At 36.0% G+C, this 22411-nt stretch overlaps 2 protein-coding genes across 2 annotated transcripts; both read right to left on the reverse strand.

Annotated features, from left to right (window-relative positions):
• Positions 1–7521: 7521 nt before the first annotated feature.
• On the reverse strand, positions 7522–8475 carry LOC123800281 (olfactory receptor 6C2-like). The gene has a single exon (XM_045809892.2). The coding sequence runs from the start codon at positions 8473–8475 to the stop codon at positions 7522–7524; it is 954 nt and encodes a 317-aa protein (XP_045665848.1).
• Positions 8476–17954: 9479 nt separating this feature from the next.
• LOC123800279 (olfactory receptor 6C75-like) lies at positions 17955–18911 on the reverse strand. Its single transcript, XM_045809889.1, has one exon. The coding sequence runs from the start codon at positions 18909–18911 to the stop codon at positions 17955–17957; it is 957 nt and encodes a 318-aa protein (XP_045665845.1).
• Positions 18912–22411: the final 3500 nt, after the last annotated feature.

Here is a 22411-nt window from a genome sequence, read left to right on the forward strand (position 1 = left end):
TTAAATGGTAGAATTTGGTAGAATTTGCCTGTGAAGCCATCTGGCCCTTATTGCCTTTCATAAATCCCAGAAAGAGTGCTGCAGAAACCTCTAACTCAGAACTACCAGATTTTTAAAAATAGCTCCAAAAGGAAAAAAAAAATAAAAAATAAAAAAATAAAGTCTGTTCCCTTAACCAAAAACCTGGGTGAAGAATGTCCTAATAACAGAATTTTTTTCAATAGTAACCCTACTCCAGCCAAACACCAACAGAAAAACCATACCTTTTTCTAGTGGTTGAACAGGGATTTTATCTTCCCTACCCATTCACGATAAAAATTAAAAATACACTCCCAATAAGCTAGGAGTAGAGGGGAACTACCTCAACTTAATAAAGAGTATCTACAAAACCTTAGAGGTAACATCATATTTAATGCTAAAAGACTGAATGTTTTCCCTCTAAGATAAGGAACAAGACAACTCTGGAAGTTTAGCCTCTTCAGTAAGGCAAGAAAAGAAAAAAAATGCATACAGATCAGAAAGGAAGATATAAAACCATCCCTTTTGGCAGATGATATGAATACTTAGAAAACCCCAAACAACCTACAAAAATAGTCGTAGAATTAATAAGTGATTTCAGTAAGGTCATAGGTTACAAAATCAATACCAAAAAAAAAAAATCACATATACTAACTATAAACTTATGGAAACCTAAATTAAAAATACATTACACTTGCAGTAACTCCAAAGGAAATATGTGGGTATAAATCTAACAAAATATGCACAGAATCTATATGTGGAGAGCTACAGAACTGTAATGAGAGAAATCAAAGAAGGCTAGATAAATGGGGAAAGAAAGTGTGCATGAATTGGAAGACTCAGCATAGTTAAGATGTCAATTCTCTTCAAATTGATAAACAGGTTTCATACAATTTCTAACAAAATCCCAGCAGTTTTTTTTTTAAAGTAAACTCTATGCCCAACGTGCAGGTTGAACTTATAACCCCAAGATCAAGAGTCGCATGATCTACCAACTAAACCAGCCACCCTCCCCACACCCAGCAAAGTTTTTGTAGACATAGACAAGCTTATTCTAAAATTTATATGGAAAAGCACAGGCCCTTAATCATTGTTTTTTGAGGGTTTTTTTTTATGGTCAGTTAGCCAACATATAGTACATCATTAGTTTTTGATGTAGTGTTCAATGATTCATTAGTTGCGTATAATACCCAGGGCTCATCACAACACATGCCCTCATTAATACCCATCACCCGGTTACCCCATCTTCCCACTCCCCTCCCTTCTGAAACTCTCAGTTTGTTTCCCAGAGTCCAGAGTCTCTCAGGATTTATCTCCCTCTCTGATTTCTTCCCCTTCAGTTTTCCCTCCCTTCCTCTATGGTCCTCCCTGCTATTCCTTATGTTCCACATATCAGTGAAACCATATGATAATTGTCTTTCTCTGCTTGAGTTATTTCACTTAGCATAATCTCCAGTTCCATTCATGTTAATGCAAATGGTGGGTATTCATCCTTTCTGATAGCTGAGTAATATTCCATTGTATATATGGACCACATCTTCTTTATCCATTCATCTGTTGAAGGGCATCTCAGCTCCTTCCATAGTTTGGCTATTGTGGACATTGCTGCTATGAATATTGCGGTACGTGTGCTCCTTCTTTTTACTACCTCTGTATCTTTGGGGTAAATACCTAGTAGTGCAATTTCTGGGTCATAGGGTAGCTCTATTTTTAAATTCTTGAGGAACCTCCATACCGTTTTCCAAAGTGGCTGTACCAGCTTGCGTTCCCACCAACAGTGTAGGAGGGTTCCCTTTTCTTCACGTCCTCGCCAACATTTGTTATTTCCTGCCTTGTTAATTTTGCCATTCTAACTGGTATAAGGTTGTATCTCATTGTGGTTTTGATTTGAATTTCCCTGATGGCTAGTGATTTTGAACATTTTTCCTGTGTCTGTTAGCCATTTGTGTGTCTTCTTTGGAGAAGTGTCTATTCATGTCTTCTGCCCATTTTCTGACTGGATTATTTGTTTTTTGGGTGTTGAATTTGAGAAGTTCTTTGAAAGAATTAATAAGATTGATAAACCTCTGGCCAGAGTTATCCAAAAGAAAAAAGGAAAGAACACAAATCAATAAAATCATGAATGAAAGGGAAGAAATAATGACTAATATCAAGGAAATAGAAACAATTATTAGAAATTATTACCAGCAACTATATGCCCACAAATTAAGCAACCTTAATTGAAAAAGAAGAAGAAAGTAGGAGTAGTGACTCTATTCAACATTAAGTCTTATTATACAGTTATAGTAATCAGACAGTGTGGTGTGAAGGAGGGATACATATAGATTAATGGAACAGAACAGATAAACCAGAAATAGACCTACACAAATATGCCCAACTGATTTTTGACAAAGGTACTAAAAAAATTCAGTGGAGGAAAGATAATTTTTTCAACAAATGGTGCTGGAGTAATTAGACATCCACATGCAAAAACAAAAAAAAGAGAGAGGAGAACAAAAGAAAACCTCAACCTAAGTCTGAAAACTTAAAACAAAATAAACAATAAAAACTAACTCAAAATGGATCCCAAACATAAAACACAAAACTATTAATAATTTTTAGGAAAAAAATAGGAAATCTGCAGGATCTAAGGCTAGGCAAAGATGTCTCAGACTTGACACCAAAAGTATGATTCATAAAAGGAAAAACTGGAAATTAGACCACATCAGAATTTTAAAAACTTTTGTTCTGTGAAAGTGTATGCAAAGAGGATAAAAAGACAAGCTATGGACTGGGAGAAAATATTTGCAACCCACATTTCTGACAGAAGACTTACATCTGGAATATATGAAGACCTCTTAAAACTCAACAGTAAAATAAAATAATAATAATAACCCAATCAGAATATAAGCAAAGGAATGAACAGGCATTTCACCTAACAGGTACACAAATGCCATTTAAGCAAATGAAAGACATTCAATATCATTAGTCACCAGGGAAATGCAAATTAAAACAGCAATGAAATGTTAGTATACACTTACCATAATGGTTAAAAACATAGTGATAAGACCAAATATTTTTGAGGATGCAGAGAAACTAGACCACCTATATACTGCCAGTGGGAATATAAATTGGTACAAGCACTGTCAGAAATTATTTGACAGTTTCCTATAAAACTAAACATGTAACTACCATACAACCCAGCAATTGCACGTTTGGGTGCTTATCCCAAAGAAATGAAAACCTGTGTTCACACAAAAACCTGTACACAAACATTAATGTTCACAGCAGCTTTACTTGCAAAAGCCAAAAACTGGAATCAGCCCATATGTCCTTTAACAGGTGAATAAACACATCATACCATCCACAACATTGCCTACTATTCAGCAATAAAAAGGAATGAAATATTGATATGTGCAATAGTTTAGATGAATCTCAAGGGAATCGTGCAGAGTTAAAAAAAAAAGAGGTTACATAATATATGATTCCATTTGTATAACAGTTTTGAAATGAGAACATTTTAGGAACTGAGGATGTGGGATGCCTGGCTGGCTCAGTTGGTACAGCATGTGGCTTTTGATCTCCAGGTAGTGGGTTCAAGAAAGCACAGAACTTACTTAAAAACAAAAGAAAAAAAGAAATCGAAGATGTTTGCTCAGGGGTGGGAGGGTGAAGTAAGTATAGTTGTTAAAAGGCAACAGGAGGGATCTTTGTGGTGTTGGAAATGTCCAGTATCTTGACTGTGGTGGTAGATACATGAACCAAGACATGTGATAAAATTGTATAGGGGTAAACACACATACACAGGTACAAGTAAAACTGGAGAAATCTGAAAAAGATTAGTGGATTGTATTAGTCAATATTCTGATTGTGATATTAAACTATAATTTTGCAAAATGTTATCATTGCAGGAAAATGAGCAGAGTGTACACGGATCTTCCTATTTCTTACAACTGCATGTGAATCTACAGTTACTTCAATAAAAATTTCAATTAAAGAAGAAAAGGATAGTTTGGGAGGTTTGAGTGATGGTTTTTCATAAACAGTAGTACATTCCCTGATTTTTCAAAAAATGGATGTTTAATTTCTAATTGTGGTGAAACAAAAATAGTAATGCCAAATGCTTATAAAAATGCAAAGAAACTGGGTCACTCATGCATTGCTAATGGGAATGTAAAATGGTATAATCACTCTGGAAAACAGTTTGTCAGATTCTTACAAAACTAAATGTGCAACTACCATACAACCTAGCAGTTGTGTTCTTAGGCAGTTATCCCAGGGAAATGAAATCTTATATTCATACAAAAATCGGTACATGAATGTTCAGAAAAGCTTTATTTGTAATAGCTAAAAACTGGAAATGGGACATCAGGAAGATGGCAGAATAGGAGACCTCTGGATCTCCCCTCCTCCCACAGACACTCTGAATAAACAGCTACACGCAGATCAATTCCCTCTGAAAGATATCCAGAAATTAGATGAAACTCGCCTACAATACCATGCAACTGAGAAAATAGCCACATCAAAATAGATGGGAAAAGCTGAGACACTCTCACCATAAAACCCTCCCCACACAGCACCTTACAATCAGGTGAGAACCCGCAACTCTCAGCTTTTCTCGGAAGAGCAAAGGGCTTACACCACACATCTGGTGCCTCAATTTATAGGGCTGACAACCAAAGGATTGGCTCCTAACTTGCCTGTTTCTAGGAGCTGACACGCCCACCACAGACTAAAATCAGAGACTGGTATTAATGCAGCACACAAAAACTTTCCTCAGCTATTCCCCGTGGGTCAGCATAGAGCAAGCAGGCAAAAATGGCCAGCTCTCAGTTTCTCCGTAGAAGGCATTAGACTATACATCTAAAGTCTCAACTTCCCCAGCTGCTACTTTGAGGGTCTGCCTTCTAAGTAGCCTGCATCTGGGAGCTGACAGACAGGAAGTCACTATACTCCAGTGGCCATTTTCTGGAGCTTCTTCTCCCCTGGCTTGCTCCAGAGATAGAACCAAGCCTCCAACTAACCTGCCTGTCTCTGAGAGCCAGTGGGCCCCAGCATTCTTTAGGCCCCTGGGGATGACAGACAGTAAAGCAACAGTTTTCAAGAGTGTGTGGTCTAAATGAGAGTGTAGCCATTTGCCACAGGGCCTCTTCCCAACTCAGCACACAGTGAGTAGGGAATTCACTCTCTCAGCTGCTCACTGAGGAGAGAAGGAATTGGACCACACATCTAGCCTTTCCCACCTTTCCGGCTTCTGCTAGAAAGACTAGCCTCTATCCTGCCTGTCTCAGGGACTAACAGGGTTTGGCATACTTTAGTCTCCTGGGGCATACTAAAAACAAAGATGGTGGTTTGAAGGAGCACAAAGATTTGAGAAGTACCCAAATCTCCGGCTAGGCTGACTGGTGAGGTTCATCTCCTATACTAGTCTGGTTCATGAGGCCAGGCTGCAAAAAATGGAAGAGGTGGCTATTTTATCTAATGCACAGGAACCAGAAACACAGGGAACTCCTGCTTTTAGATGAGGCTCAGAAATTATCTTCTTTGGAGAAAGAAGGGACATAGACACAGCTTCCTTGGAAGATCATAACCCCCAGGACAGTTTATAATCAAACCATTCCCAGGCAAAAAAATATAAATCCCCCAATTCTTTGACAGTCTAAAATTCTTCCTAGTCAGATTATGCCTTGAATATAAGTAATTCTCAAATCAAGCAGGAAAGGAATATATGCATTCAAATCAGACATACTGAAAATCAAATGCACAGCACACACATGTTGTATCAGATGTGACAGGAACTACTTCCAATTAGGGCCAATTGTCTTCATGTGGGAGCTGCTTCCTCCATGAACCTACAAACATAATAACTGACCCAATTTTAATCCATTTTTTAAATTATCAATGCACTCATTTTCCTTTTAAACTTTCCTAATTTCAAGTTTTGTTAGTTTTTGCTGCATAGAGGGTCAACTGTAATTTAGCTTAACCTGGAAGACAGTGGCAGCTCCCACACCTAAAGTCACATATAATGGAATATTACTCAGCCATCAAAAAGAATGATTTCTCAACATTTGCTGCAACATGGACGGGACTGGAGGAGATCATGCTAAGTGAAATAAATCAAGCAGAGAAAGACAATTATCATATGGTTTCACTCATTTATGGAACATAAGAAGTAGGAAGATCAGTAGGAGTAGAAAGGGAAGAAGAAGGGGGGGTGGTAAACAGAAGGGGGAATGAACCATGAGAGACTATGGACTCTGAGAAACAAACTGAGGACTTCAGAGGGGACAGGGGTGGGGGAATGGGATAGGCTGGTGATGGGTAGTAAGGAGGGCACGTATTGCATGGTGCACTGGGTATTATATGCAAGCAACGAATCATGGAAATTTACATCAAAAGCTAGGGATGTACTGTATGGTGACCAACAATATAATAAAAAATATTATTAAATAAAAAATTAAAAAAATAAAGTCACATTAGGAGAAAATATCTCTTACATGTTGGAGAGAATTTGGTAGTGGGATCACCTACCTTTCAGCAACCTATTGGGGTCAGGGCTTGGCAACATCAATCACAGGGAAAAAAACTGAACAAATTTAAAAGTTTTGGGGTGTGTGGGTGGCTCAGTCAGTTAAGTATCTGCCTTCAACTCAGGTCATGACCTGGGGATCAAGCCCTGCTTCCAGCTCCCTGCTTCGAGGAGAGCCTGCTTCTCCCTCTCCTCCTTGCTTGTGCTCTCCCTTACTATCTCTGTCTCTCTCTCTCAAATAAATAAATAAATAAATAAAACCTTTAAAAAACTTTTTAAAGTTTTGAATTTTATTTATAATTCAAGAATGAGTTAAAGACAATTTTTATTAATAATATTAGATACAGCTGGAAGATGACAAAATCAAAGCGCTCATCCTAACCACATGGAGTTAAACTGAGCTGTTTATGCCTCTAAAACCAATTGACCCAAAGAAAGAACCAGCTTACTGCTGGTTCATTTACATAAAAAATACAATTAATGAAATACCATTAATTTTCATTAGGCTATAATACTATGACTTTACATAATTTCAGAACAATTTGTTTCTAAAATTTCAAACCCTGAATATATAAAATCATAATGGTTTCTACTTATTTTTTCTTAGGTATATGAAAACTCAAGCATAAGCATGAAGTTGGTTCATCCTGAGTTCTTTACCCAAAACTTACCATGAACAGTAATTATTACTATCTGATTGGCAATTTTCTTATTCTTAGCTTAAAGACTTGGTATTATGTGATTTATGTATACTAGGCTCTATAAATGTTGTTTTAATTGAATTCATAAAAGACCACTGAGTAGAAAATCAAGGAAGATATTCTTTAGCACAATATAGAGGACTAAGAGGAATTTTCAAATAGTGAAAGCTATTGTATTGCAAAGTAAGATTGTACCCATCTAGATAAAAATTAGCATAAGCTAGATCACCATATGTAGAATTCTATAGAAAAGATTTCTTCAATCATGGAAAATTGAACTAGAAGATCCACTTACCCTCCAAAGCTCTGTTTCTGCAACCTCACCCTGGACAGAGCATCCCTCAGAGCCTGGTGGACCTGCTTGTTCCGCAGAGTGTAGATGACAGGGTTGAGCAGTGGGGTCACCACCGTGTTCACAAGGGCAGCCTCCTTGTTGGAGTCCAGCCTGTTCGTTTGCTTTGGTTTCACATATATAAAGACACAGCTGCTGTACATCAGAGAGAGGACAATGAGGTGAGAGGAGCAGGTGGAGAAAGCTTTCTGTCGCTCCCTGGCTGAGGGGAGTTGCAGGATTGTGATTACTATGTTGCTGTATGCAATGATGGTTATGAGAAGGGATGTCAAGAGGATAAAGGAAATGAGGACAAAGGCTAACATATCAACAGACCTGGAGTCAGAACAGGAGAGATGAATCAGGGGGCCAACGTCACAGAAAAAGTGGGGGATGGCATGGGGGCCACAGAAGGATAACTGGAAAACCTTTACTACCAGACCAGTGATGAGAGGGAAGGCTAAAGCGAAGCAGGCAGTGACCAGGAGGAAGCAAGTCTTCGGGTTCATGATGGTTGGGTAATGCAGAGGCTTGCAAATGGCCAGGTATCGATCCAAGGACATTACAGCCATGAGGAAGAAAATTATTGACCCAAAAAACAGAAAAGAAAAGGCTTGTATGAGACAGGCAGTAAAGGAAATTGTTTGCCTTCCTGAAAGAAAGATGGACAGCAGTTTAGGAATAACTGTGGTGATAAAACAGCATTCAGAGAAGGAGAAAGTGCTGAGTAAAATATACATTGGTGTCTGGAGGCGATGGTCAACCCAAGTGATGATGATGATTACCACATTTCCTGTGATAGAGGCCAGGTATGCCAGCAGATGCACCAGGAAGAAGATGTTCCCCAGGTACTGAATGGCAGGAAACCCTTCCAGAATGAATTCTCGGATTGTTGTCTCATTCCTCACCTCCATAGTGATCTCCATTTCTCTGTCATCAACTCTGTTGGACCTGTTAAACAGAAAACACTATCACTGAAGAATAAAAAATTTAATTGATGGCCACTATTAAAAAAACAAATGCTACTTGCAGCTACAATTCTGAATGAGGAATCACTTTACATCATTTAAATGCTGTATTATAAATTATTTTGAACTTTTCTATTATTAAGTTGTAAAAATTGAAGGTTTATTGTTTATTTTTAAAAAATAATTTTTAATGTGCAATGTTACTTTCCTAGAAAATAATATCTTTGAATAATAGTCCATAAGGTAAACAATGTAAAATAAAAAATATTCTTTGCAGATAACATATAAAACAGATAACAATGAAGGTTGTCATTCCACAGAGAATATTTTTATGGGGTCATAGTCTTAATTTCTATAGTTCAGGTAGCATATGCAATATATAAAGCCTTCCAATGTATTGACTTTAGCCTTCTGGAAAAAGAAAGTGGCGGGGGGGGGGGCCATTTTCCTATTAGCATGTTCCAAACCAGTTATTTTCCTGAAGTTGGTTCATCCTGAGTTCTTTACCCAAAACTTCAAGACTGAGCAGGAAATCTAGTTTATCACAGTATCTTATAACTACCGAGTCCTTGGGTTTAAGAGAAACCATGTCTAAAAATGGGGATGAGGGATGGTTGCATGACTTGGTTGTTCAAAATCAATTAATGAACATTTAATGAGTGCATCAGTTTCCCTCTCACTCTACACACCTGGCAGAACAGATTTTCCTTCTGCTATTAGTCATGAATTACCTTTCAACATTGTTTTCTGGGAATATTTTTGTTACACTGGAAGATTTCAGTGTGGTGGAATTACACCTATATTCCCATTGCAATCACTACAGGAACATTCATTTTTTATTTTTTTTTTAAGATTTTATTTATTTATTTGAGAGAGAGAGAGAATGAGAGAGAGAGCATGGGGCGTGGGGGCGGCAGAGGGAGAAGCAGAATCCCTGCTGAGCAGGGAGCCGGATGCGAGATTCCATCCCAGGATCCTGGGATCATGACCTGAGTCAAAGGCAGACACTTTCCCCACTGAGCCACCCAGGCACCCGAGGAACATTCATTTTTAAAAAAAACGCCTATGCCTAGCTAAAAGCTGGATGAATTGACATGTAATCTTTGGGAAAGGAGTCTGGGCATCTGTTGGAAATCAGTGACCTAGTAAGTAAGTCACCATGATTCAGTTGTATTTTACTTAATTCTTTGACTTAGTTAAAACTATAACATTAACTATGCATGATTCACAATACAAACTTAAACATAACCAGTATCTGCTTTAAATATTTGACTTGCTAGATTCCAAGTTACTCCCATGATCAAGTACTCACCAAGAAGCAGCTCACAGGAAACAGAGCTTCTTTGACAATGTGCTTCTCCTTCTTCCAACAAACCAGGATCTTTCTCCTAAGCTAATGGGGGGGGGGGGAACCACGAAGAACACTCTTAATTGAGATGTAACCATTTAAAATTCCTGAACATATTCATATCCATTCTATGGGATACGATGACACAGTCCATCATGAACTTCAAACTTCATGGGTTGTGCATCCATAACAGAAGAGAGTCAGGAAGAAGAAACAACAAAGGTCACTTTCCTTTGAACCCTGTTGCTAGTCACTTTCCCATCAACCAGTTGCTCCCCACCTTCAAAGTAGGTGAGGATCACTGCAGTCATAAACGAGAATACATTCAAGTACTCTGATGATGTATTTACCACAGGGTTATTTACCATGCCCGATGAGGACACACAGGGTCCAAAAGGACAAACCTCTGGAACATTCAAGATTCATTAGAGGAGTACAAAAAAAGGGAGCAGGAACTTAAATCACAACATAGTCCCAGAGGACATTTAATTGTTCATATTTGGAAATGAGAAATTTCAGCAGAAACATACCATAATTACCATTTCACTGCATACGGTAGCATACTACCACCATTGTCAACAGCCTACGCAGTCCTTTGTACAAGTCCTCAAAGGTATATTTGCAATGAGTGCCCTAGAGATGCAAAATTTACAAAATCCTGAATTACATATGTCAAGAAAGACAAGCTTAGACAACAGAAATACTTTTTTACAACTGTCCTTCCTTTTTTTTTCCTCTTTAACCTGGTATTTTCTTTAATGAGGTATAATTTACACACTGTAAAACACAAAAATTTTAATTACAGGTTGATAATTTTCCACATATGTAAACAGCCATGTAACCACTACCCAAACCAAACTATAAAATATTCCCATCTCATCACAAGTTTCCTTGTGCCCCTTGCCAGTCAATAGCCCACACCAAGAGAAAACAACTAAAGAACTACTTTTATTTCTGTCATCAAAATGTACTTTTGCCACTTCTTGAAATTCATTTATATGGAACACACCATGTGTCTGGCTTTATTTTTCCTCAGATTTCTCAGTTATCCACGCTACCTCATAAACCAATGATTTATTCTTTTATATTGCTTTGTAGTAGGTCATTATCTATGTATACCACAGTTTCCCATTCTTCCACTGAAGGACATTTGTGTCCTCTCCAGTTCAGGGCTACTATGAATAAAGACATTATGAATATTCTTCTAAAGTCTTTTTGAAGATGGCATTCATTTCTCTTGAGGATATGATTTGGAGTGAAAGTACTGAGTTAATTACAGAATAGGTCTTAGCACCATAAGAAATTGCAAAACAAGGTCCAAAATTGGATTTAGGCTCTCAATAGCAATGCATGAGAATTTAAAATGCTCTTTATTATCACATTAGTCTTGTAAGTCATTTTTAATTTGACACATCCTCTGTAAATTGGTTCAGCCACTATGGAAAACAATATGGAGGTTCCTCAAAAAATTAAAAATAGAACTACCATATGATCCAGAAATTCTACTTCTGAGTACAATGAATCATGGAACATTGTATCAAAAGCTAATGGTGTACTGTATGGTGACTAACATAATAATAAAAAAATAATAATAAGATATTAAAAAAAGAAATGAAAATAGGATATTGAAAGATATCTGCACTCCCATGTTTATCACAGCATTATTCACGATAGCCAAGATATGAAAACAGCCATCAGTGGATGAATGGGTAAAGAAGACAATATATATATTATATATGTATTATATATATTAATAATATATTAACATACATATTATATGTATTATATACTATATATAATACATATGTATATATGCATGCATTATATATAATATATATTTAATATAATATATTATATATAATGTATGCATATATACATATGTATTATATATAATGTATGCATATATACATGTATATATATGTATACATATATAATACATATACATTATATATAATTATATATAATGTATATAATATATATTGTAAAGAAGACAATACATATTATATATTAATAATATATTAATATTATGTATTATATATATTATATATTATATTATATATATTATATATATTATATATTAATATTATGTATTATATATATTATATATTATATATAATATATAATATATATTAATAATATATTAATACATTAATATTATGTATTATATTATATTATAATATAATGTATTATATATATTATATATTAATAATATATTAATATCAATAAATATTTATATATAATATATTATATATAATGTATGTATATACATATATATTATATATAATGTATGCATATATACCTGTATATATATATACATATATAATACATATACATTATATATAATTATATATAATGTATATAATATATATATAATGTAATATTATTCAGCCATGAGAAAGAATGAAATCCTGACATTTCTGACAACATGGATGGTCCTAGAGGATGTTATGCAAAGAGAAATAAGTCAGAAAGAGATAAATAATATGTGATATCTCTTTTTTCTTATCAGTCTTGCTAAGAGTTTAACAATTTTATGAGTCATTTCAAAGAACCAACTTTTTCTTTAATTTTTTATCTTGTTTTCTATTCCATTGGTTTATATATATTTGCATTCGTATTTATATAAATTCACACTTACGTGCATACTTTAGTTATAATTTCCTTTTACTTTCCTACCCTTTAAAACTGAACATCTAAATGATTAATTTTATACATGTTTTTCTATGATAAGCATTAATGCTATGAAGTTTCCTCTAAGCATGGCTTAAGGCTGCATTTCACAAATTTTAGTATGTTGTGTTAATATTTTTTCACCCAAAATATTTTCACATTTTCTTAGTAATATTTTCTGTAATCCAAGAGTGATTTAGAAATGTACTGTTTATATCCAAGTATTGAGGAATTTCCTAGATAAATTATTATAATTGATTTCTTATTTAATTCAATTATGATTGGTAAACATATTCTGTATGTTTTCAGCCCTTTAAAATGTTTTGAGATTTATTTTACAACCCAGCATAAAATATATCTTGAAATTTCTTTTTTTTTTTTGTAGTTTCAAGTTTTTATTTAAATTCCAGTTAGTTAACATACAGTGTAATATTAGTTTTAGGAGAATGGTGATTCATCATCACCTACATATAACACCCAGTGCTCATCACAAGTGCCCTTCTGTAGGTTTGCTAGTGATTAATTCTTTTATTGTTTGTATGCCTCCATTTTTGAAAGACACTTTCAGAGGTACAGAATTCTAGGTTGGCAGTTTTTTTTCATGGTCCTTTAAAAGTCCTTGTATCATTGTATTCTCATTTACTTATTTTTTTTCAACTAACATCTTTTTTTATATCTTATTTTATTTAAATTCAATTAGTTAACATATAGTGTATCATTAGTTTCAGATGTAGAGTTCAGTTATTCATCAGTTGCGTATAACACCCGGTGCTCGTTACATCACGTGCACTCCTTAATGCCCATCACCTAGTTACTCCATCCCCCCACCCACCTCCCCTCTAGCAACCCTCAGTTTGTTCCCTATAGTTAAGAGTCTCTTATGGTTTGTCTCCCTTTCTGATTTCATTTTATTTTCCTTCGCTTCCCCTATGATCCTCTGTTTTGTTTCTTAAATTCCACATGACTGAAACCATATGACAGTTGTCTTTTTCTGGTTGACTTATTTCACTTAGCATAATACCCTCCAGTTCCATCCATGTCCTTGTAAATGGTAAGATTTCATCCTTTCTGATGGCTGAGTAATATTCCACTGTGTGTGTGTGTGTGTGTGTGTGTATGTGTGTGTGTGTGTACCAGATCTTCTTTATCCATTCATCTGTCAATGGACATCTTCCAAAGAGGATTCTATGTTATCTTTATCATTGTTCCTCAGTATGAAACATAAAATTTTTCCCTCTAGCTGCTTTTAAAATTTTCTGTTTATCGCTGGTTTTGAGCAATTTATTATGTGTCTTGGTGTAGATTTTTTCATTTTTCTAATGCTGGGGTTTACTGAGATTTTTGATTTCTGTTTTCATAAAATTTAGAAAATTTTGGCCATCGTTTCCTTGAATCTTTTTTTGTTATCTCCCTCCACACATAAACTTCTCCTTCAGAAATCTAATTATATGCATGTTGGATTACCCAAAGTTGTCCCATACTTCACTGATGCTCTTTTCCATTTTAGGTGGGTTGTTTTATTCTTTGTGTCTTTTTAAGTTTCTATATCTTCAAATTTGCTAATCTTTCACCTGCAATGTCTAATATGCTATTCATCCCATCTATTAAAATTATTCAGTAGAATTCTGACTCAAAGAAGTACAATTTTCTTTTTTAAAGCCACATTATAAAGTTATGATTGACATACAGAAAGCTGTGCACATTTGATGTATACTACTTGATGAGATTAAAGATAAGTACACATTCATGAAACATTCTCATAGTTGAGGCCATATACATATACATCACCTCCAAAAGTTTCCTCCAACCCCTTTATTTTTGTTTTCTTTTGTGGTAAGAGCACTTATAAGTAAGGTCTACCCTCTTAGCAAATTTTTAACTATACGGTCCTGTAACAACTGATCCTGTGGTGTACAGTAGATCTCTAGAACTTATTTACCTTGCAGTACTGAAATTTGGTATACGTTGACACCTTCCTCTCTCTGTCACCCTAATAGTCCCTAGTAGCCACTACTATACTCTCTAGTCCTATGAGTTTGAATATTTTGGACTCCTCATAAAAGTGAGATCATGCAGTATTTGTCTTACTGCATCTGACTTATTTTACATAGTATAATGTCTGTCAGGTTCATTCATGTTGTCACATATTTCAGGATTTCCTTTTTTTTAAGGCTCAATAATAGTCCATTATGTATATACCACATTTTCCTTATCCATTCATCCATTAATGGATACTTGTGTTGTTTCTATATCTTGACTATAGTGAATAATGCTGCAGTGAACATGGGAGCACAGATATCTCTTCAACATCTTCACTTCAACTACTTTGGATATATATCAAGAAGTAGGATTGTTGGATCATATGGTAGTTCTATTTTTTATATCTAATTTTTTAAACCATTTTTTAGTCAAGTATAATTAACATATAATGTTATATTAGTTTCAGGTGTATAATACAGCAATTCAACAATTCTATACATTATGCAGTGCTCATCATGAAAATGTACTCTTAATCCCCTTCACCTATTTCATCCATCCCCCTACCCATCTCCCCTCCAGCAATCACCAGTTTGTTCTCCATATTTAAAAGACTGGTTTTCTGTTTGTCTTTTTCTTTGTTCATTTGTTTTATTTCTTAAATTCCACATATAAATGGATTATGTGGTATCTATCTTTCTTTAAATTACTCATTTCACTTAGCATTAACCCGCCCCCCAAAATTGGGTGATGGGCATTAAGGAGGGCACTTGATGTAATGAGCACTGGGTGTTATATGCAATTGATGAATCACTAAATTTTACCCCCTAGATCATCCATGCTGCCTCAAATGACAAGATTTCATTCTTTTTTTGTGGCTGAGAATTCCATTGTATGTATGTATGTATGTGTGTGTGTGTGTGTGTGTGTGTGTGTGTGTGTATACATATATATTTATGGTATGTTATGTGTAAAGAAGATAAACATCTTCTTTATCCATTCATCTATAGATGGACACTTGGGCTGCTTCCTATTTTAATTGAGGAAACTTCATATTATTTTCCATAGTGACTACACCAGTTTAGATTCTCATCAACTAATGTAAAAAGGCCCCCTTTTCTCCACATCATCACCAATACTTCTTGTCCTTTAATTTTTTGATAATAGCCATTCTAACCTAGCCTAAGTGTGAGATAATGTTCATTGTGGTTTTGATTTGTTTTTCTCTGATGATTATTGATGTTGAGCATCTCTTCATATACCTATTGCTATTTGTATGTCTTCTTTGAAAAAAAAATGTCTATTCAGGTGTTTGTCCATTATTTTATTTGGATTGTGGTTTTTTATTATTGATTTGTGTGAGTTCTTTATATATTTTGGATTAGCTGCTCATGGCCCAGATACGGCCCTGACTCCTGTCACTAGCTTGCACCACTGGGCTCACCTTCAGGCAGCCCCCGCAGCTGTGCACCTGCATGCCCCAGCCCAACTGCCATCACCAGTGACCACTGTCATGTGCACTCCTATGGGGAGACCCTGCTGCCAAGAACCACATTGTTCATTGGACATTCTGGGAAAAATCACTGACAATGTGATACCTTGAGCAAAAGGAATATCCCAGAAAAAGAGATATCAGAAATATCAGAAAAAGAGATAAGGCTACACCAAAAAAATACATGGAAATTTTCACAAACGCATAGTGTTCTATTAGTTGAGTAAAATACATTCTTCAAATTCTTACATGATTGTGTGCCAGAAAACTTCATAATGCAGTCAATTATTATCTTTGCAATAACAGAATAATGTAGTCAGAGCAAAGCATGGTAGTGGCCCTTAACCAACCATTCCAACCAAACACCAGCTCCAGGATTTTTCTTACAATGTTTTGTGTCCAAATCTATCCTTTCCTATGAAAGTCTTGAATAACTAAATTACAGTTGTAATTCTTCCACTAAAATATCCCATCATTTGCATAGTGAAGGAAACCATCAACAAAAAGGCAACCAGCTGAGTAGAAGATATTCGCAAATGATATACCCAATAAGGGGTTAATATCCAAAATATATAAAAAACTTAAACAACACCCAAAAAATTCAAATAATCTGATTTTAAAATGGGTAGAGGACCTGAATAGACATTTTTCTAAAGAAGACATATACAAGGCCAACAGACACATAAAAGAGAAAAAGGCAAACCATAAGAGACTTACTATAGGGAAAAAACTGAGGGTTGCTGGAGGGGAGGTGGGTGGGGGATGGGTAATTGAGTGATGGGCATTAAGGAGGGCACTGGATGTAATGAGCACTGGGTGTTATATGAAACTGATGAATCACTAAATTCTATCCCTGAAACTAATAATATACTATGTGTTAACTAACTTGAATTTAAATTTAAAAAAAAAAGATGTCATGTGTGAACGCACTCAAAAAAAGCAAAAGATGAAAACAAACGAAAACATCTCATCATTTTCTCTCTTCTAGCCTCAAATTTTATTTCTATTACAGTGTGTCTCCATGTCAATTTTGGTAGCAGTAGAGTCATTTCACACTAGTACTAACAATGGACACCCAGAGATTATCACATCAAACCTCTCGTTCCACAAATAAAGATACTTTGTTTATAGATTTATTTGGAAAGACTCTATAGTCACCATTAAACTCCCTTCTACCTCTGATTAGATTCCTCCTCCCAGTTCCTTTAAGTTTCCTGTAGGGAAACAATCTTAACTACTCAATTCCTTGTTCCAGAATTCATAATGTTTCCTTTCCTATGGTCCCCATCGTTAGGTCTTTAGTACTGAAATCAACCGGCAAACCAGTAAAACCAAAGGGAATTTTGATTTCAATTAGAGACACTTATGTGTCTTCATTATAGTGGGAACTAGAATTATAAAGATTTATATTCTATTTATATAAAAACTATGCACCATCGAAAACAATTGAATTGAGTCAAGTAATGTTATTAGTATCCTGACAGTTATGCATATGTGTGTCCTTCAAAAATCAATATAGTGACCACTTTGCATCTATCCTTGAACCAATTTGATATTCTTAATTCTTGTGAATTTCATTTTTCATCCCCATCACTTACCACAAGTAGATACTTGAAAACACACCTTTCCAACTTTGAGATACTACATGCATCAAACAGAATCATCTATATGAGGCTGTTCATTAAAATTTGTTGAATCCTATTGAGCCAAAACTAGTGAACAGATCCAGGAAGATAATTTCATCTCTAATATAAAGAAGAATGTTAGAGCTTTCAAGTAGCGGAGTATACTGGATTATAAGATAAATTGGCCCCTATTCTAAGAATAAATAAGCAGAACCTCTAAAAACACATTTGCAAGTCTATATAGGAGATTACAGAAACAGGAAGGAGATTGCATTAGATGTAGAAGGGGCATTCTCCCTCTGACAGTCTGTGGTTATTTCTGCAGTCTAACCCTGGATAGAGCATCCCTCAGAGCCTGGTGGACCTGCTTGTTCCGCAGAGTGTAGATGACAGGGTTGAGCAGCGGGGTCACCACCGTGTTCACAAGGGCAGCCTCCCTGTTGGAGTCCAGCCTGTTCCTTTGCTTTGGTTTCACATATATGAACACACAGCTGCCATACATCAGAGAGAGGACTATGAGGTGAGAGGAGCAGGTGGAGAAAGCTTTCTGTCGCTCCTTGGCTGATGGGAGTCCGACGATTGTGACTACTATGTTGCTGTAGGCAATGATGGTTATGATGAGGGATGTCAAAAGGACAAACAAAGCAAGGACAAAGGCCAACATTTCAGTAGATCTGGTATCAGAACAAGAGAGATGAATCAGGGGCCCAAAATCACAGAAGAAATGAGGGATGACATGGGGCCCACAGAAGGATGACTGGGAAAGTATTATAATTGGAACCACCATGAGAACAAATCCCAAAGCTAAACAGGCAGTGACTAGAAGGAAACACATCCTTGGGTTCATGATGGTTGGGTAATACAGAGGTTGGCAAATGGCCAAGTACCGATCTAGGGATAGTACAGCCATAAGGAAGAAAAGAGTTGTTCCCAGGAAAAGAAAGACAAAGGCTTGTGTGAAGCAGGCAGCAAAGGAAATTGATTGCCTCCCTGACAGAAAGATGGCCAGTAATTTTGGAATAACAGTAGTTATAAAACAGCATTCAAAAAAGGAGAAACTGCTGAGGAAGAAATACATGGGTGTCTGGAGGTGATGGTCAGCCCAGGTAATGGTGATTATGAGTATGTTTCCCATGATGGAGGCCAGGTATGCCAGCAGATGCACCAGGAAGAGAACCTTCCCAAGGTGTTGGACACTAGGAAATCCCTCCAGGGTGAATTCCTGAACTTCTGTCTGGTTTCTTGCATCCTCCATCACTGACTTTTCCATTTCTTCAACTCTATGAGCTATGCTGTAGAGTATCATGACTGAAGAATGAAGAACTTTATTTTATTAAACACATAATACAGTGTAGGCAAATGGGTGGAGTGGGAGGTACAGCCTTCCAGTTATGGAATGAATAAGCCACAAGGATGAAAGGTATAGCATAGGAAATACAATCAATGGTATTGTAATAATGTTGTATGGTGACAGATGGTCGCTATACTTGTGGTGAACATAGTATAACATACAGAGTTGTTGAATCACTGTATTGTATACCTGAAACTAATGTAACATTGTGTCAACTATCATTTAAAAAAAATTTTTAAGAGAAAAAATAAAATAAAATAGTATAGGCATGGTGACTGGATTTTTCTACTATTTTAAACATCATATTTCATGTCTAATTTGTGCACTTTATTAAGTAAAAATAAATGTTTATCTATGAATATATTTATGTTAAATAATAAAAACTGTGCATGAAGCTATAAGTTTTCATGAAGAATAATGTAATTTTAATAGTATTAGTCATTTTTCTATAGTCTATTGACAAGCAGAAAAAAATCCTTCTTTTAGCTATATATCTGATCATTTTTGATAAGGTACCACTCATATCATGCATCCACAGGGTACATATTGTAAAAGGAAAATTGTAGCCTTAGGGGAAAAAACACAGTCATGGGTAAGTCATCCCACAAAAAAAATATTCCCCTGATGTCTTTAGGATTTGTCATTCTTATCTGAAGTCATAACATCACCTGTAGGAAAACTTCCTTTGGTTCTAGCTACAGCCCTCTAAAGTGAGACTACTAGAGTACAGATGGACTCTAATATTGTTGGAGACACAGGTCAGGTCATTTTCCTACACAGCTTGAGACTAGTCAGTAAGAGAGCAGAGTTTTCCTTTCCTCCTGTGCTAAGTGGTCAGTCTAAGGGAGAATCTCTTATCTTCTGACCCTTTCAGTCCACACACTTAGGGGATACTAGCCTGAGGCTAGAAAGGGAAATTGCATGCCTTGACTGGCAATTATTTTCTGATTCATTCTCTCTTCTATTGTCCACCTAAATAAAATATTCTCTATTATCCTTTAAATTAATAAACTTCCCTATGTGAGCCTTTGTCACTCTAGTCAACTAGTGTTCATCTCAGATCTCTGAACTGGCTGTCTGACTTAGTCAAACCCCACCCTTTGAAGTATATTAAAACAGCTTGAAGAGGAACAGATTCTGCTTCCATTTACAACACATGAACAGCAAAATAATCCAATCACACTAAGGCCATGTAGTCACCCAGATGTAGCTCACAATAAGCAGAACTCAGTCTCTCTCTCTTTCACTCCTCCAACAAACCAAAATGCTGGTCTAGGCACTTAGAGATGTGTGTGTGTGTGTGTGTGTGTGTGTGTGTGTGTGTGTGAGAGAGAGAGAGAGAGAGAGAGAGAGAAAGAGAGAGGAAGAGGGAGGGAGAAAAAGAGACAGAAAAGCACTTGCATTTGAAATGACCCTAATTTATCCTAGAGAAAGGTTCAAAATGTATAACATGTCTACTAAGCATGCTTCTTCATACAAAATCAGAACTTTCCAAAACTGCGGTAAGCGAAAGTGAAAGTTCCATGGCAATCTGGCCTGATGAAATCCTGGGAAAGAAAGGAGAGCTCATACATACGGTCCCCAATACTCTACTGGAATCTGCAAGTGAGTTAACTTGGAATTTCAAAATGCTTTTTATACCTTCCTTGCAGGCTCCAGATTCCCCAAACTCCCATTCTGCTCCTGCATCAGCCACCACCAGCAGGAGACCCTGCTTGCCGGGCAAATGCTCCAGGGCATGGTGGAAGACATTAGCCTCCTGATCAAACTGGTCCCTTCTAATAGTATTCTTCTTCAATGCATTCCAGCGTAGGTAAAATGGATTTCCACTTCCTGACTGCTCTAGGTTGAGGAGAATACACATGTTATTAGAAGCTGAGATAAAAGTGAAATTAATTTTCCCCATCATATTCTTAGCATTGGACTCTCTTGACACCAGTCAGGATCCCCCAGGACCAGTGGGCAAACCCCAGACACACCAGACCTCATTAGAATATAGAACAAAGCCATTTAGAGATCAATGTCCCTCTAGGATCCCTGGTGGCTACTAATTGGGCATTGTTGGAAACAGAAAATTATAATACAAAAATCATAGCTACCCTTTCATTACATATGCAAATATAATAATATGGACTCCCAAATATCCATTGTCCTCCATGAAAATCTTCAAAGATAGAGTGTATATAATCCTCTCAGACTTTATAAAGTCCCAACTTGAAAGCACTACTAAGGTGGAGTTGAAAGCACAAGTGGGGAATTTGGAGCCCCCGCCTGTGGTAATAAAGTGAAGCTCTCCCTTACTCTCCCAGAGCAATGTCAAAGAACACCAGATAAAACACAAGGTTTAAACAAGAGCTTAATGCCTGGGTTTCAGTTGATAATACCTTGTCCTATCAAGAACAAGGAAAAGCTCAACTTGAAAGAAAAAAAAAGACAATTAATGGACACCAACCAAGATGACAGAGATATTAGAATTATTTGACAGAGTTTGAAGTAGCCATCAGAAAAACGTTTCAATGAGCAATTACAAGCATGCTTGAAACAAATTTAAAAATAGAAATTCTCACTCAAGAAATAAAAGGCTTAAAGAAGAACCAAATGGAAATTTTGGAACTGAAAAATATCATAATTTTTTTAATTCAATAAATGGGGTCAACAGCAGAATGAAGGAGAAAAGGGCAAAATCAATGAACTGAAGAAAGAATAATAGAAATTACTGTCTGAACAACAAAAAGAAAATAGACTGAAAAAAATAGATACAGCCTCATGGACATGTGGAACTATAACAAAAGATCTAACATTTGTGTCACTGGAGTCTGAAAAAGAGAAGAAACAAAATGGAGCTGGAAAAGGACTTGGAAGAAACAAAGGCGAAAACTTCTCAAATTTGGCAAACGATATAACTTACAAATCCAAGAAGCTGAATAAATTCTACATAGGATAAATCCAAAGAAATCCATATCAAGCCACGTTGTATTCAAACTTCTGGTAAGTGAAGAGAAAGAAAAGGTTTGGAAGCAGCAAGAAAGAAACAACACATTACCCATGGGAAAGAACAATTCAAATGACAGTAAATTTCTCACCAGAAACCATGGGGGCCCGAAAGAAGTAGCACAATATTTTTTCAAGTGCTCAAAGAAAACTATTGCCAATATGCAGAATCCTACATCCAGTGAAAATATCCTTGAGGAATGAAAGGGAAATAAAAACACTCTCAGATGAAGGAAAGCTAAAAGAATTTCTCACCAGCATACCTATCCTAAAAGAATGACCAGAAGAAGTTCTCTGAACATACAGGAAATGATATCTAGAACAACCACTAAAAATGCTAAGCAAATACATACACTCAAAAGCACTATAGATAAATCAAAACTGAATTATTATAAAATGTTCAAGTAACCCACATGAAGGCAGGAAAA

The sequence above is a fragment of the Ursus americanus genome, chromosome 6, assembly GCF_024610735.1.
Source record: "Ursus americanus isolate L20-20 chromosome 6, mUrsAme1.1.p, whole genome shotgun sequence".
Classification (NCBI taxonomy): domain Eukaryota; kingdom Metazoa; phylum Chordata; class Mammalia; order Carnivora; family Ursidae; genus Ursus; species Ursus americanus.

Bases quoted from the DNA above. Each gene is read 5' to 3' on its own strand.
- LOC123800281 (XM_045809892.2), bottom strand. From the start codon at position 8,475: ATGGAGGTGAGGAATGAGACAACAATCCGAGAATTCATTCTGGAAGGG.
- LOC123800279 (XM_045809889.1), bottom strand. From the start codon at position 18,911: ATGGAAAAGTCAGTGATGGAGGATGCAAGAAACCAGACAGAAGTTCAG.